General features: G+C 40.8%; 1 protein-coding gene across 1 annotated transcript in view; it reads right to left on the bottom strand.

Moving 5' to 3' along the window:
* INPP4B (inositol polyphosphate-4-phosphatase type II B) overlaps positions 1-17,798 on the bottom strand; it is a 1,031,775-nt gene that overhangs the window by 11,002 nt on the left and 1,002,975 nt on the right. Inside the window, exon 19 of the mRNA XM_089302454.1 lies at positions 8,596-8,644. Coding sequence (XP_089158580.1) covers positions 8,596-8,644 — 49 coding nt within the window. The remainder of the gene's footprint in view (positions 1-8,595; positions 8,645-17,798) is intronic.

The following is a 17,798-nucleotide window of genomic DNA, read 5'->3' as shown; positions in this document are numbered from 1 at the left end:
GAGACAATGATGATGAGTCAAGTAGTTGGGTTCCTGTCATCCAGTTGACTTTGACTCAGCCTAGCCCAGGCTGATGAGGGCATTTAGGGAGTGAATCAGAAGATGAGAGCACTCTCTCTCTCCATCTCAAGTAAATAAATTAAATTCACAAGTTGCTTTTACATTGTTAAAATGGCAAAGATAAAAATGTTTGTTAACATGTCTCAAAGATATACCCATTCTATAGTACTATAGTACATTCTATAGTACTTTAAAATACAAACTATGCTTGGTGACCCAAATCTCCAATATCCTTTGTTACATAAAATTATCCATGCATATTAAGGTTATCTACTCATTCTGGTATCAATCATCATAAATTTAACGCAGGTTGTTGGATATTTTGATTAAATTGACAAAAAAAAAAAACACAATCACTACCAATATCTAGAAGCTTTTCAGAATGGTAATTCAATTAACTGAGCAAGTAATTTTACATTTAAAAATAATCTTAAAATTTAAATGCAAGGATGTTAATCTGGGAAGTAGTAAATGTGGAATATTAAGGCATTCATATAAGCAGTCTCTTCATGAGAAAGCAAAGCAAAAATCTTAAACAAAAGAGTTTTTTTTTTATATTTTATACAGATAACCATCAGGAAAAGACATACAACAGGTTTTAAAACTCAGACTATCCAGCCAGTATCAGTATCATTTTCCCAAGGATTCATTTCCAGCGCATGAATTGCTTTATAAAAGTACTATTGAAATAACAGTTTGAGAGCTTTTTTTCTCCACAAAAGCCTCAATAGTTTCTCCCAACTGGGATTCCTTATTCAAACCACAGAACACAGGAAATTATTTGAGTGACTATTTTCTTAATTCTCCCAAGGTGGTACATAAGTAATAATACTGTAGATGCATCAGAGAAAAGTTAATCAATTACATACAAAAGCTGCCTTAGAAAATTGGAGTTTAATTCTCCAGTGGGGGGTTGGGGGAGAACCCAATAAAAGCATTTACAAAGTAATAGAACGTTCATTTTTGAGGGGGGAATTTTTGGGTTTTTCTTGTACTGTTTGTCTTTTCAGTGTATCTTATTTGACTCTTTGGAAGACATGGATGATCTATCATAGAATACACTTTCTCATTGGATGTTTGACCTTGCCTCATGTTTTGTAGCTCCCCTCCACCATTCCCCCACCCCCAGCACTCACAGAGATCTCCTTGTTTAATTTCTAGATCAGCATTGAGAATATCAGCTCTAACAACACTGCTAAAACTCCAGTCTGCTTTTCTTATTACAGTGTAGATGAGTGTTCCTGCAGAAAGCTCTCAAAATGTGAGGATGTCTTTTTTATGCTTATTATTTTGGGTTTCAAAATTTAACAATGTTTAACATTTTGCCATATTCACTTCTTATGTAGACATTATATACATATACATATATACTATTTTTTCTTGAAAACAGAAATATTAATATGGCAATGTGATCATAACATGGGAAAAGAAGGGTATATTGTCATCTACATAGTATGATTCAGTCAAGCAATACTTATAACTACATTAGAAATGATATGACATCCATACAATTTTTATATTCTCTACATATTAACTTACATGCAAGAGAAAACATGTGATATTTTTCTTTCTCAGTCTGGCTAACTTCACATAATAATCTCCAGCTCCATCCATTTTGCTCCAGATGTCATGATTTCATTCATTTTTATGGCTGACTAATATTCTATCATATATGTTTTTTGATAGCAGGGCACGAAACTCAAGTTAATGAAAAATGTACTTGCTTGTTATTTCCAGTTCCAAACAAGAGGAAGCTGCCAGGCTGCTAGAAGGCTATACAGGTGCCAGTGAGCTGGTCCTGTAAGAAATAGCTTTTGTATGGCAAGACTGGTAGAGCTACCTGGTCTCACAGGTTCCCTTTGGAATGGCCAATGTAAATAATTTGGTAGGCTCTGGAGCTTAGGGGTGACCTCAGTTGTTTGGTACCTCGTCCGCAGGGGTTATCGAAGGTGCATGTTGGCCTAGGTTCTGAGAGGCTGATAAGGAAAGTGGTTAAAATATGGACTTAATCCACTGCACAAGAAGAGAAATTGATGGGCCTCTAGCCAAGGCTTCAAAATCTGGGTCAAAGTAACACTTAATATATTTATTGATCTCTGTAACTAAGAAGAATAAGAGAAGAGATCCTTAATTTAAGACAATTTATTTTTGTTTATATTTGTTAATATGCTTGGAAAATAGAAGAATGCTTTAATACATAACACAAAGTAAAGGTCTTTCCTAATTATTGGTGTATGGAAATACACCTTGGCAAATTATCTGGGGTCTCTTTTTCTAAGAGTACTAATCTTGGGCTGACATTGTGGTATAGCAGGTAATGCATTGAAGGAAGGAGAAATTAATGCATGCCTTGGTTTCACAACAACAAAAAACGATTATACTTTAATGTAGTGTGGGAGAAAATTTATTAACATAAGTGGTTTATCTAATGTGGATGACCTTAGCTATTTCATAAAAATCTCTAGAATTTAAATTTTTAAGATTTATTTATTTGTTTGAAAGGCAGGGTGATAGAGAGAGAGGGAGAGGCAGACACAGAGAAAGGTCTTCTATGATGGTTCACTCCCCAAAATGGCCTCAACAGTCAGGTCTGGACCATGCTGAAGCCAGGAACCAGAAACTCCATCCTGGTCTCCCACATGGCTGGCGGGAGCCCTGATACTGAGTCATCTTCTGCTGCTTTTCCAGTGCTTTAAGGAATATTTATTTAAAGTTAATGAGTGAGGGGCCAGCGCCGTGGCTCACTTGGTTAACCTCTGCCTGCAGCACTGGCATCCCGTATGGGCACCGGGTTCTAGTCCTGGTTGCTCCTCTTCCAGGCCAGCTCTCTGCTGTGGCCCGGGAGGGCAGTGGAGGATGGCCCAAGTGCTTGGGCCCCTGTATCCGCATGGGAGACCAGGAGAAAGCACCTGGCTCCTGGCTTCGGATTGGCAGAGTTCTGGCCATAGCAGCCATTTGGGGGGTGAACCAACAGAAGGAAGATTTTTCTCTCTGTCTCTCTCTCTCTCTCTTTCTCTCTCTCTCTTTCTCTCTCTCTCTCTCTCACTGTCTAACTCTTTCTGTCAAAAAATAAATAAATAAAGTTAATGAGTGAATGAAATGACATTTTTTTTTATGAAATGACATTTGACTTTGCCTGCATCAGGGAACAGTAATGAAACCTCTGATATGATGTTCTCATCACATATGGGCTAGCGGCATGTTGCAAATGGATCAGTGTTACTCTTGTTACTTTCTGCATGTAATTAGGCACTAGTAAGTATCAGCTTCCACGTTTCACTGAGTATTTACGGGAAGCCCCTACGGTGATATTGATCAGAGGCTTCCTTTCTCATAATTCTCATAAATAATTAGACCAGAGTATCTGACGCATAGCATAAACATTCACAAATCTGGCTACTGATTAATGCAAATCTAGCAGGTAAGAAATACTTGGCAGAAGTTCAAAAGTCAAGGAAGGTGCAAAAAGCTAGGAATGAGACAAGCAACGAAATTTTTATCTTAGAAAGATAAGACATTTGAATTTTAAAATTTGCTTGCAAATTTCAATTGGAATTCCTTCTTACTCTTAAATATGTAGTAGCAGAAAAGACAACTAGGACCTTTGAAAGTGACTTGTAGATTTTTGCTAGGGCTGGTTGATAGAAACGAGGCAAGAACCAGGTGCTAAAAACCTTTGTACCAGTCAGCTTTTTGTTACTTAAACTAAAATGTCTAAGAGGAGCTACTTGGTAAGGAAGATGCTTGATTTCTGCTTATTCTTCTGGAGGTTCCCAGTCCTAGGTCAGGTGACCCATTTGTTCATGTATCTGATAAGCTGGAGAAGGGAGGTGGCAGAGAGATGCAGGGAGCACCCTCTTCATCTACCTTCTCTGTTTGCTATCCCTAATAACAATGCCATCATGACTCCCTCTTTGGGCTTCACTCTTGTCACCATCCAATCCAATGACTTCTCTAAGACTTCTCTTTAAATGAATCTAGCCTCTACCTTAATTAACTTGAATCTAATAACTGTTAACATAGGACTTCAGGGTTTTAACAATTTCATCTGTTCAGGAACAAAAACATAAATGTTGAGGGGCCGGTGCTGTGGCACAGTGGGTTAACGCCCTGTCCTGAAGCGCCTGCATCTCATATGGGTGCTGGTTCGAGACCGGCTGCTCCACTTCTGATCCAGCTCTCTGTTATGGCCTGGGAAAGCAGTAGAAGATGGCCCAAGTCCTTGGGCCCCTGCACCCACGTGGGAGACCTGGAAGAAGCTCCTGGCTCCTGGCTTTGGATAGGCGCAGTTCCGGCTGTTGCGGCCAGTTGGGGAGTGAATCTCTCTCTCTCTCTCTTTCTCTCTCTCTAACTCTCCTCTCTCTGTGTAACTCTGACTTTCAAATAAATAAATAAATCTTAAAAAAATAAATATTGAAATCACATTATAAAGAAAAGGAGATATAACATGTAAATGCTCAGATTTTTTAAAAAATATTTATGTATTTATTGAAAAGTAGCATGATAGAAAGACAGGGAGAAACAGAGAGAAAGATCTTTCATCTTTTGGTTCACTCCCCAGATAGCTGCAATGGCCTGCGCTGGGCTAGGCTGAAACCAGGAACTTTATAGGGGTCTCCCATGTGAGTGGCAGAGAGCCCAAGCACTCAGGCCATTTTCCATTGCTTTTCCAGGCACATTAGCAGGGTAGCAGATCAGAAGCACGATAGCTGGGACTCAAATCGGCACTCTGATATGGGATGCCAGCATCGCAAACAATGGCTTAATTCGATGCACCACAACACTTGTCTCCTCAGTTTCTCTAAACTTTAGGGAAATATCTCCATCTTCTCTTCCCACTTAACAGAATGCCAATATGTATGCCAATGCAGAGAATGCAGCCTCTTATTCTCATAGCCCTTTTGATCTTGATCCTTCTCTAGGTCTCCTGGCGATCAGCATCGAATGCCAAGCCTGACACTGAACAGCTGTCTTTCTGCAAAACTATACTACATCGGGGGAACAACTCCCACACTGATTTCTCCCACACATCATTCATGTCAGGTTCAAGTATTTAACAAACCTTAATAGAAGTTCAATGATAAAAACAAACTAATAACTGACTAAAAAGGCTCATTTTTTTTTTTTTTTAATTTTTGATAAGCAGAGTCGACAGTGAGAGAGAGAGAGAGAGAGACAGAAAAGTCTTCCTTTACCGTTGGTTCACCCTCCAATGGCCGCTGCAGCCGGCGAGCTACGGTCGGTGGACCGCGCTGATCCAAAGCTGGGAGCCAGATGCTTCTCCTGGTCTCCCATGCAGGTACAGGGCCCAAGGACTTGGGCCATCCTCCACTGCACTCCCGGGCCACAGCAGAGAGCTGGCCTGGAAGAGGGGCAACCGGGACAGAATCCAGTGCCCCGACCAGGATTAGAACCCAGGGTGCTGGCGCCACAAGGCGGAGGATTAGCCTATTGAGCTGTGGCGCCAGCCTAAAAAGGCTCATTTCATAGGAAACATAAAACTGGATTTTAGATATTTGCATTTCCATAATGTTTTGCCAGTACCCACTTCTGGAGTATTTATTTTTTTTTATATGGATCTTTCTTCAGTCCTCGGCTTGTTTCTCTTTTCTCTGTCCCAGTCATTTTTCCATATCCTGGGGGAGGATGGGTAAGTTTTTTTCTTTTTTTTTAAGATTTATTTATTTGAAAGGCAGAGTTATATACAGAGAGACAGAGACAGACAGACAGACAGAGATATCTTCCATGCACAGGTTCTTTCCCAAAATGGCCACAACCCTCAGGGCTGGGTTAGTCTGAATCCAGGAGGCTGGAGCCCTGTACAGGTCTCCCACATGCATGGCAGGGAACCAAGAACTTGGGCCATCTTCCGTTGCTTTCCTGGGCACAATAACAGGGAGCTGGATCAAGAGTGGAGCAGCTGGGATTTGAATTGATGCTCACATGGTATGCCAGTATGGCAGGCATAAATGTTGCACCCTAATGCTGGCACCAGGAAGACTTTTTAAAATACTTTTTATTCCAAAGCCACAAAGACCTTTATCTGACCCTAGGCTAAAATATTAAAAGTAACCTTATTATAATCCATTCAGTCATGTACCATGTCCATAATAACCCTGTTTGAAGTTTGGGGTCAGTATTATTTTGCTTGGTTCATAATTTTTAAACATATCTGTGTAAAGGTCAATCTTAATTTTTCTGTTGCATGTTTCAATTAATACCTAATTTATATATTTATGGGGTACAGTGTGATACTTTCATACATATACAAGTACACAATGTGTAATGATCAATCCAGATTAGTTAGAATATCTATCACCTAAACATTTATCATTTTTTGTTGGGAACATTCAAAATCCTCTCTTCTAGCTACTTTGAAATATGCAATAAGTTAGTTAACTATACTTATCCTATTGTGTCACTACAGATTTTTATCAAGAAAATGTCAAATTAATGTTTCCTTCCAAGAACATAAGCCTATGTGGGAGACCTGAAGAAGCTCCTGGCTCCTGGCTCCAGATCAGCCCAGCTCTAGCCATTGCAGCCATTTTGGGAGTGAACCAGTGAATGGAAGACCTCTATCTCTGTTCCTCTCTGTGTCTGTAATTCTGCCTCTCAAATAAGTAAATCTTCAAAAAAAATAAAAATACTATAGCTTAATAGTTTTTAAAAAACACTAACAATCTGATTCAAAAGTGGGCTAAGGACTTGAAAAGACGTTTCTCTAAAGGAAACATAAAAAGAGGAGGCAGGTATATGATATTTAACATCACTAATTTGCAGGAAAACACAAACCAAAACCAAGAGGTAACAGCTCATACCTGTTAGCATGTACATTATAAATAAAAGCAAGGCAAAACAAAAACAGAAACTCATAAGTGTTGGCAAGGGTTTCGAAAAATGAAAACTCTTTTACACTGTTGGGGATGGGATAATGCAAAATGGTAAGGAAAGCAGAATGCAAATTTATACACACACACACACAAATAGAACTACCATATGATCTGGCAAGTCCACTGGATGTTGATTTACTGGAATTAAAATCATGATCTCAAAGACATATCAGCACTTTTTTGTTCTTTGCAGGATTATGGCAGGTAAAGCTGCCACTGGCAGCACCTGCATTGGTTTGGTTGCTGGTTGTTCCAACTTCTGATCCTGTTCCCTGCTAATGCACCTGGGAAAGTAGCAGAGGATGACCCAAGTGCTTGGACAACTGTACCCTTGTGAGAGATCCAGAAGAAGCTGCTGGCTCCTGGTTTCAGATCAGCTCAGCTCCGGCCATTGCGGCCATTTGGGGAGTGGGTCAGAAGATGCAAATCAATCTCTCTCTCTCTCTCTCTCTCTCTCTCTGTCTTTCTCTCTTGCAACTCTGCCTTTCAGACAAATAAAATTAATCTTTAATTAAGAAAACCTTTTTTCTAAATACTAGCAATAGACACAAGGTACTGAGATTAAAAATACAACTAAAATTACTCAGCTAAAAAAAGAAATTCTTAAGCATAAATCTCACAAAACACGTATAGAAATTTGTATTCTCTAGAATTAAAAAATGCTGTGAAACCAAATAGAGAGGAAGCCCCATGGTGGTAGAAATATTAATTCTACCAAAATTGTTAAACTGGTTTCATGTAACATCTGTCAATTACACAGATTTTTTTGTACATTTAGATAAGATTATTACAAAATTTGCATGAAAACAAAACAAAATATCAACATTATTATTTTTAAAGATTCATTTATTTATTTGAATAGCAGAGTCACAGAGAGAGAGAGAGAGAGAGAGAGAGAGAGAGATCATCCACTGTTTCACTACTGTAATAGCTGCAGCACCTAGGCATGGGTCAAGCCAAAGCCTGGAGGCAAGAGCTTCATCCAGGTCTCTCAGGTGGGTGGCAGATCTCCAAGCTCTTGTGTCATCTTCTACTGTGTTCTCAGCACATTAGAAGGGAGCTAAATTGGAAGTGGAGTAACTGGGACATGAACCAGTGACCATATGAGATGCCGGCATTGCAGGCAATGGCTTAACCCACTATGCAAGCCCCTAAATTATTCTTAAACAAATAATAAAATACAATTAATGTGAGCGCCATGGCTCACTTGGTTAATCCTCCACCTGCCAGCATCCCATATAGGCACCAGGTTCTAGTCCTGGTTGCTCCTCTTCCAGTCCAGCTCTCTGCTGTGGCCCGGGAGTGCAGTGGAGGATGGCCCAAGTGCTTGGGCCCCTGCACCAGCAGGGGAGACCAGGAAGAACCACCTGGCTCCTGGCTTCGGATCAGCACAGTGCTGGCCATAGCGGCCATTTTGGGGGTGAACCAACGGAAGGAAGACCTTTCTGTCTCTCTCTCTCATTGTCTAACTCTATCTGTCAAATAAATTTAAAAAATACAATTAATGTCTTATATACATACATTAGAGTTTAAAATGGGGAAAAACCAAATTAGTTAAAAATGGACAAAAGTCTCCTATAGGCATTCCACCAAAACAAACAAATTGCAAATAAATACATGAAAAGTTGTTCAATATACTCACTGCTGGGAAATACACAGTAAAATCACAATGAGATATCACACCAGAGCACCTGAAACAGAAAGCAGAAACAGTACCAGACGCTTGTGACATTGTGGGGAAACTGCCACTCACACCTCTTGAGAAGGTAAGATGACACAGTAACTCTTAACCTGCAAGCAATGAAGCAGCTAGTTATATTTGGAATATATATCTCAGAAATAAGAAAATGTATGTTCATGCCAACCTTATAAATAAATGCTTACTGTAACAACTAAACACTGGAAGCAATCAGATGTTTTTCCAAGTGACAAATGTTGTGCATCCCTACCTTAGAATGCTATTTATCTATATAAATCGTTGGATGAATCTCCACAGAATTATGATGAGTGGAATAAAGAAAAAGTTATATACGGTTTGATTTCATTTACCTAACACTCCTGAAATGACAAGGTTGTAGAAGGGATGAACAGATTAGTGCTGAGCAAGAGTTAAGGGAAGAATGGAGACGGGAGAGAATTGGGTATAGCTATAACAGGGCAACTTCAGGGATTTTCTTGGTGATGGAATTATTCTCCATTTTCCATGTAATACATCCCAGTACTGTGCTTGTGATATTACATTATAGTTTTTGCAAGATGTTATCATTAGGGGAAACTGAACAAAGTTGTTTAATATTTCTCTAGGGGCTGGAGCTGTGGAATAGTGGGTGAAGCTGCTGCCTGTGGCGCCAGCATCCTATTTGGGCACTGGTTTGAGTCCTGGCTAATCCACTTCTGATCTGGCTCCCTGCTGGTGCTCCTGGGAGGGCAACAGAGGATGGTCCAAGACCTTGGGCTCCTGCACCCACGTGGGAGACCCAGCAGAAACTCCTGGCTCCTGGCTTCAGATCAGCTCAGCTCCAGCTGTTGTGGCCACTTGGGGAGTGGGCCAACTTTTATTTCTTACAATTGCATAGAAATCTATAATCATGTCAAAATAAAAGGCATGATTTTACAAAATCATGAAATAATATACCATTTTAGGATGGCATCATAGGTCTAGGTGCCTACTGAAATATCGAACCGACAAGACTGCTGACTCGCTTCTCTATGATCAATACCTGAGCACTATAGAGGGAAAACAAAACAGCAACAACAAAAGGGAAATGCAGGAAGTGATTTTAAAACATCCAGTGTGAGAGGTATTATTTTGAGCCCTTGTGTAGGGATGTGGCTTTCACGTAAAGAAGGAAACATTGGTGAGGCTATGGAAGGATACAATATGAAGGAGCCATTTTGGGGTTCTGTTCCCATTTCTCCCCTGACTTTGCCTAGGGACAAGGAGTGCCTGTCCTTTGCACCTGCTGCCACTCAAAACTCTAGTACAGCTGTCACCAGAAGTAAATTCATGCCAAACAAGAAGTTGTGTAGCTGTGAGGATCTGATTTTTTTAAAAAATTACTTTTAAGTTAGTCATTCCCAGCACCCCCCACCCCCAAAATCTCCAAAGGCTGGTGAACCATAATTTGAAGAGACTCTCCTAATGCACATCTCCCTAGTACATGCACAGACTATTTGGAGGAAGTAGGAGTGTTTTTCTTGTTTTATTTATGTTTTAGACTCGGGCTGTCCACATGCACTGTCTGATACTGTAGCTGGTACCTTCTTGAGAGATGAGCTCATAGTTCAAAATATTAAGACTTGAATAGTCCAAATATTTCAGAAGGAAAGCAACATACTGTATTAAAAATCATTTTATAGCAAAATGCTAGAACAAAAGGACCAAGAATATACAATTAGTCTAATTAGCATATAAAAAGATATGAGAAGACTGGCAATGTGTAAAAGGTACTATACTATACATTTAAAAAAATCAAGCTGTATTAGTTATGAAACATAAAGCAATTGCCACAGAGCCCAAAAAATAAATTGTAAAGAATTCAGGGCTGGCATTGTGGAATGGTGTGTTAAGTTGCTGCCTGTGATGCCAGCATCCCATGTGGGTGCTGGTTCATGTCATGGCTGCTCCACTTCTGATCCAGCTCTCTGCTAATGTGCCTGGAAAAGCAGTGGGAGATGGTCCAAGTACTTGGGCCCCTGTACCTAGGTGGGAGACACAGATGAAGCTCCAGGCTCCTGACTTTGGCTTGCTCTGGCCATTGCAGCCATTTGGGAGTGAACCAGTGGATGAAAGATCTCTCCCTCCCTCCCTCTCTCTCTCTCTCTCTCTCTCTCTTTCTCCTTTTCTCTCTGCAACCATCCATCAAATAAATAAATAAATCTTTTTTATAAATATTTGAAAAACTATGAAAGCTCTCAGATGGAAAGTCTTGCAGAGATTCAAAAAAGATAATTAAGAAAAAACCTATATCTGTCCATATATGAAAGATTTATTGTCATTTTACCATAAAGGAAATGAAGACTTTACACATTCCAAAGATGACGTATGCACTATACAGAAACATGAGCTATTATGACAGTGAAATTTGTTTTTTTTTTTTTTAAAAAAGTATTTATTTATTTATTTGAGAGGTAGAGTCACAGACAGTGAGAAGTAGAGACAGAGAGAAAAGTCTTCCCTCTGTTGGCCCACTCCCCAAATGGCCGCAATGGTCGGAGCTGTGAGGATCCGAAGCCAGGAGCCAGGTACCCCCTCCTGGTCTCCCACATGGGTGCAGGGCCCAAGCACCTGGACCATCCTCCACTGCTTTCCCAGGCCACAGCAGAGAGCTGGATCTGAAGAGGAATAGCCAGGACCAGAATAGGTGCCCATATAGGACGCTCGCCCCGCAGGTGGAGAATTAACCCACTGCGCCACAGCACCAGCCACAATGCAATTTGTTTATAAAGTTATTTTTTAAAATAAGCCAGTCCCAAAAAGATACCATGTTTTCCGTAATCAGAGGTAATGAATAGAGTACCTGAAATATAATGTATTGAAGTGAAATAGACATTTTGACAATCATTGATGATTTATAGCCCTAGTCTCTTTCATTGAGGAACAGTATTTTTTTTTTTGCTTTGTTTTGTTTTCTCTACATACTATCTGTTGGGCTCTTACTTAGGGTAGCATTAACTATACAAGCATTAAGTGAACTAAAAAAAAGATCATTGTAAACATTAAGAGTGGGATATGAGAGGGAGGCATAAGAAAGTTTGGAGCATAGGGTGGGGGAGGTGTTTCTGTAATAGTATAAAAGAAATATGCAAATCTTATATGACAAATAAAATATATATTTAAAAATAAAATAAAAAGATGAAAGTATATTTTCAAGTTTTTGAAACACTTTTCTGAATAATTAACAATACATAAATTAAGGAGTAAGACAAATAAATAATTGCTAGAACTGTATGAAAACAAAAGATAATTAAAACCTTACAAACTAAAATCTATGGGATATAGCCCAAGTGGTCCTCTGAGAGAGTTATATTAAAAAGAACGTTTAAAATCAGTTGTACTAACATACACTTTTAAGGTTTAAAAAATATACACTGGATCCAATCACCCCTAAACTTCATCCCATCCCCAAATGAGAAAAAAAAAAAAAACAATAAAAATAAGAGTTGTGGTTAATGAAATAGGGAGGAGCTTTTGTAGCTAGACGTGATTATAAAGCAACAATGTCAAAGACAGGGCATTTCAAAAAGATTTGGGAAATGAAACTAAAAGATAAGCTTATTGTTGTGTAAAATTTTTTGAAACTCGTGCATAGTTTTTTTTTTTTTTACCATACACTGTTTCCATGATTTTTTGAAGGAAACAGTCATTTGAAGCAAAGGACTAAAAGGGATTTTTGCTCAATGAGTCTCCAACTTGGGAAAATTGGTTCCATTTCCCCTTTCTCCTTAATGTCACCTCTATCCTCTGCTTTAGACTCCAGAGTCTGTGCCACACACTAAACAAGCGTCATCCTAGGGCAGGGGGCAACAAGCAGGGGGACGCGAAGGCCCCTACCTGCACTGTACCCATAAACCTCCTGTCATATCTCAGTCCCTGTGAGGGCCTAATTTGCACATGAATTTTGCCTCAAGCAGAAAACAATGAAATGTGGAGAAACCCAGAGTTATTAAACACAAGCACTGGAAAGGGCAGACTCACAGTGGCCCGGGGCACTCTAGCAAGGAGGTCATAGAGGATGGCACCTGCTTTCAGCCTTTGGCGGCTGGGGATCAGCATTTCAGCATTAAACAAGGTTCTCAAATTCCCCAAAGAACAGACATCTTTTGGTGGTGAGCAAGGGAAGATTTTAGTGTGGATTTCTAGCTCTTTAACTTGTGTTAAATCTAAACCCTGGCTGACTTCCTTATTTTCCACCCAATTAATGCATTACATGGTTTAGCAGTTCTGACTTCACCCTAGCAGCCTGATATGGTCATGTGAACACTGGCTCACAATACTGTTCGTAAGCCTCTTATGTTGGATCCAAACATTAGAAGTGGTTTCGCATGGTAAAGAGGGAAATGCATATGAATATACTTGGGTGTACACACATAAATATATATTAATGAAACGATGGAGTCCCTGACACAGGACAAGGGGTGCCTGGAGTACCAGGAGCTCATGTAATTGCTCTTGACCCACACTGGGGAAATAAGGCAATATTCTTCCCCACTCTTGACAGTATGGGCTTAATCAGGATGAATGTGTTCCAGCCCAGTGGTTCCCAAACGTGTTCATGACTAAGAGTCACTTACTAAGTGCTAGCCAAAAATACAGACCCCTGGAGCTGGGGTTTGACCTAGTGGCTAAGATTCCAGTTAAGACACCTGTGTCCCCAGTCAGAGTAACTGGAGTTGATTCCCAGCTCCTGCTGCTGACTCTAGCTTCCCACTAGTGCAGACCCTGGGTGGCAGTGGTGATCATGGCCCAAGTAGTAGAGTTCCTGCCATCACATGGAAACCTGGATGGAGTTCTCAGCTCACTCCCTGCTGTTGCGGCTATTTGGGGAATGAACAAGTACATGGACACTTTCTTTCTCTCTGTCTCTCAGACAAAAAAATAACATATATGTTCAACTATATTTTCAAAATATTTTGCATTTCGTACTTAATTGTGTTTATTTATTTGAAAGAGGCATGCACGTACACACACACTCACACAAATCTTCCATCTGATGATTCACTCCTGCTCATGCAACAGCCAGGCCTGGCCACACGGAAGCCAGGAACTGGGAGCTCAGTCTGGGTCTCCTACATGAGTGGCAGAGGCCCCAATACTTGTACCGTCACCTGTTGCCTCCCAAAGTGCACATTAGTGGGATGTTGGAATCAGAAGTGGGATTCGAACCCAGGCACTCAGATATGCAATACAGGCATCTCAAGTGGTATCTTAACCACTGTGCCAAACAGCTACTCCAGCTACTGTATTCTTAACATGTGCCTCTAGGGTGAATTTAGGATTAGACAAGCTTAGAAAACATTGCTCAACCTAGTTCCAAGTTTAAATTGTGAACTCATGCAGTCTATCTGGCTCATTTTTCTTGTTTTCTCTAAGAATTATCTGACTTCTCCAATGATTTCAGCCAAAGCATATGGTATTCATTAATCTGTGATATTCATTTAGTATCCTTCTATTGTGTGTGTGTGTGTGTGTGTGTGTGTGTGTGTGTGTGTGTGACAGGCAGAGTGGACAGTGGGAGAGAGAGAGAGAGAGAGAGAAAGAGAAAGGTTTTCCTTTTCCGTTGGTTCACCCTCCAATGGCCGCCGCGGCCGGCGCGCTGTGGCCGGCGCACCGTGCTAATCCAAAGCCAGGAGCCAGGTGCTTCTCCCGGTCTCCCATGGGGTGCAGGGCCCAAGGACTTGGGCCATCCTCCACTGCACTCCTGGGCCACAGCAGAGAGCTGGACTGGAAGAGGGGCAACCAGGACAGAATCTGGCACCCCAACCGGGACTAGAACCCGGTGTGCCGGCACTGCTAGGCAGAGGATTAGCCTAGTGAGCTGTGGCTCCAGCCTTCTATTTCTTTTTTTTTTTTCTTTTTTTATTTTTATTTATTTTTTTTTAAACTTTTATTTAATGCATATAATTTTCCAAAGTACGACTTATGGATTACAATGGCTTCCCCCCATACCGTCCCTCCCACCCACAACCCTCCCCTTTCCCACTCCCTCTCCCCTTCCATTCACATCAAGATTCATTTTCATTTCTCTTTATATACAGAAGATCAGTTTAGCATACATTAAGTATGGATTTCAACAGTTTGCTCCCACACAGAAACATAAAGTGAAAAATAATAGATGATTTTTTTAAATGATGATGAAATCAGAGCAGACCTATTGTCATGTTTAATCCCAGTGAGAGCCAAGTTGGGAATTAATTTTTTTTTTTTTTTACAGAGGATCAGTTTAGTATGCATTAAGTAAGGATTTCAACAGTTTGCACCCCCATAGAAACACAAAGTGAAATATATTGTTTGAGTACTCGTTATAGCATTAAATCTCGATGTACAGCACATTAAGGATAGAGATCCTACATGAGGAGTAAGTGCACAGTGACTCCTGTTGTTGACTTTACCAATTGACACTCCTGTCTATGGCATCAGTAATCTCCCTATGCTCTAGTCATGAGTTTCCAAGGCTATGGAAGCCCTCTGAGTTCTCCGACTCTTATCTTGTTTAGACAAGGTCATAGTCAAAGTGGAGGTTCTCTCCTCCCTTCAGAGAAAGGTACCTCCTTCTTTGAAGACCTGTTCTTTCCACTGGGATCTCACTCACAGAGATCTTTTGCCAGAGTGTCTTGGCTTTCCATGCCTGAAATACTCTCATGAGCTTTTCAGCCAGCTCCGAATGCCTTTAGGGCTGATTCTGAGGCCAGAGTGCTATTTAGGACATCTGCCATTCTATGAGTCTGCTGAGTATCTCACTTCCCATGTTGGATCACTCTACCCTTTATTTACTCCATCAGTTAGCATTAGCAGGTACTAGACTTGTCTATGTGCTCCCTTTGACTCCCAGTCCCTTCACCATGACCAACTGTGAACTGAAATTGATCACCTGGAACAGTGAGATGGCATTGGTACATGCCACCTCGATGGGATTGAATTGGAATCCCCTGGCATGCTTCCAACTCCACCACTTGGGGCAAGTCAGCCTGAGCATGTCCCAAATTATACATCTCTTCCCTCTCCCATTCCCACCACCATGTTCAACAGGGATCACATTTCAGTTAATTTTCAACACTTAAGAATAACTGTGCATCAATTACAGATCTAAACCAGTCATATTAAGTAGAACAGATAAAAAAACTACTAAGAGGGATAATGTATTAAGTTGTTCATTAACAGGGCTATGCTGATCAGCCTTCTATTTCTTTTTTTAAGAATGATTTATTTATTTGAAAGACAGAAAGCAAGAGCAAGAGTGAGAGTGAGAGCAAGAGCGAGAGCGAGAGAGAGAACCTTTCATCCACTGATTCAGTCCCAAATGGCCGCTGTAGCTAAATCTGGGCCAGGCAGAAGCCAGGAATCTGGAGCCATCCTCTGCTGCATTCCCAGGTGCATTAGCAGGGAGCTGGATTAGAAGTGGAGAGGCCAGGACTCAAACTAGCCCTCTGATATGGGATGCCACTGTTGGGAGCCACCACTCAACCCACTGCCCCACAGCTTCAGAACCTGTTTCTTAAACTCTTTTCTCACTTGAAAAATGGAGATAATATTAACAATACCTACATCAGAAAGAATATTGTAGAATGCAATATACTAATGCTTATAAAACACTTAACATAAGGGCCGGCACTGTGGCATAGCAGGTGGAGCCACCGCCTGCAGTCTGGCATCCCATATGGGCACTGGTTTGAGTCCCGGCTGCCTTGCTTCTGATCCAGCTCTCTGCTATGGCCTGGGAAAGGAGTAGAAGATGGGTCAAGTCCTTGGGCCCTGCGCCTGCGTAGGAAACCCAGAGGAAGCTTCTGGCTCCTGGCTTCAGATCAACATAGTTCTGGCTGTTGCAGCCAATTGGGAAGTGAACAAGCAGATGGAAGACCTCTCTCTCTCTGCCTCTCCTCTCTCTGTGTAACTCTGACTTTCAAGTAAATAAATCTTAAAAAAAAACACTTAACATAGAATAGCGTGAGTCTGCAATAATATCAACTATGATAATCATTATTTTATATAATAAATATAATATAAATATAAATAATAATTTTTTATATTTTATAAGCATTATATTTATCTTTTAAATGTCTTCTGCTTGCTTAATGTAATAACTTATTTATAACAATGTTGCCAGTATTCTCCTCCTACCAAGTCTCTATGCTGTGTAGCTTTGCAGCAATGTCTATTAGGAGATAAAGGTTATATCCCTTGTACATAAAACTGGGATGGTCTTGTCAAATGTTCTGAGAACTGAACATGGGGACAGAAATGAAACTGTGCTAGTTGTGAAGCTAGGTTTCAAGAGGCCTTATGTAATTCCACTCTATGAATGAGGTCACTCTAGGCAAATGGAAGATACAAGATCACTTGGACCAGGCCAGTCAGCCAGTGGTTCCAGTACTGGCCACAGAGATATAAAGGAGGCCAGCCAAGTGGGCTCCCCAAGCTGTAGCCTACTGGGGTAGATTGAGTGACCCAACTCGGGGATAAGAACAGCCCAACCGACCCAAGAAAGCATGAGCAACAATAAATGGTCACTTTTTTAAGATTTATTTATTTATTTATTTATTTCAAAGTCAAAGTTCCACAGAGAAAGGAAGAGACAGAGAGAGGGGGGGAGAGAGAGAGAGCGAGCTACCATCTGCTGTGTCCTAAATGGCCACAATGGCTAGGGCTGGGCCAGGCCAAAGCCAGAAGTCAGGAGCTTCATCCAGATCTCCCATATGGATGCAAGGGGCCCAAGAACTTGGGCCGTTCTCTGCTGCTTTCCCAAGTGCATTAGCCGGGAGCTGGATAGGAAGTGGAGCAGCCAGGTCTCAAATCGGCACCCATATGGAATGCTGGTATCACAGGCGGCGGCTTTACGCACCATGCCACAATGTCAGCTGCTTGGTGACTGTTTTAAGGCCTTGAGTTTTGGGGTAATGTGTTGCTGAGGCATACATAACCAATACATCCACTATGTGCCAATTACATAGGTTGCATATTAAGGATGAAAAGAGAAACAAGGCACAGTTCCAGCTCTCAAAAACAAAAGGCCTGGTTTCAAGTAAGCAATTAACAACAAAACACAATTACAGGCACAATTATACAAGATCAAACTTATGATGGCTTTGAAAGCTTCTTTCATTGAAGAAATAACTTGAGAATGTCTG

The sequence above is a fragment of the Oryctolagus cuniculus genome, chromosome 8 (genome assembly GCF_051225735.1).
Source record: "Oryctolagus cuniculus isolate XC-2025 breed Fujian yellow rabbit chromosome 8, ASM5122573v1, whole genome shotgun sequence".
Taxonomy (NCBI): Eukaryota; Metazoa; Chordata; class Mammalia; order Lagomorpha; family Leporidae; genus Oryctolagus; species Oryctolagus cuniculus.
The sequence above is the reverse complement of the archived record's forward strand: the minus strand, read 5'-3'. Positions and strand labels throughout refer to the sequence as shown.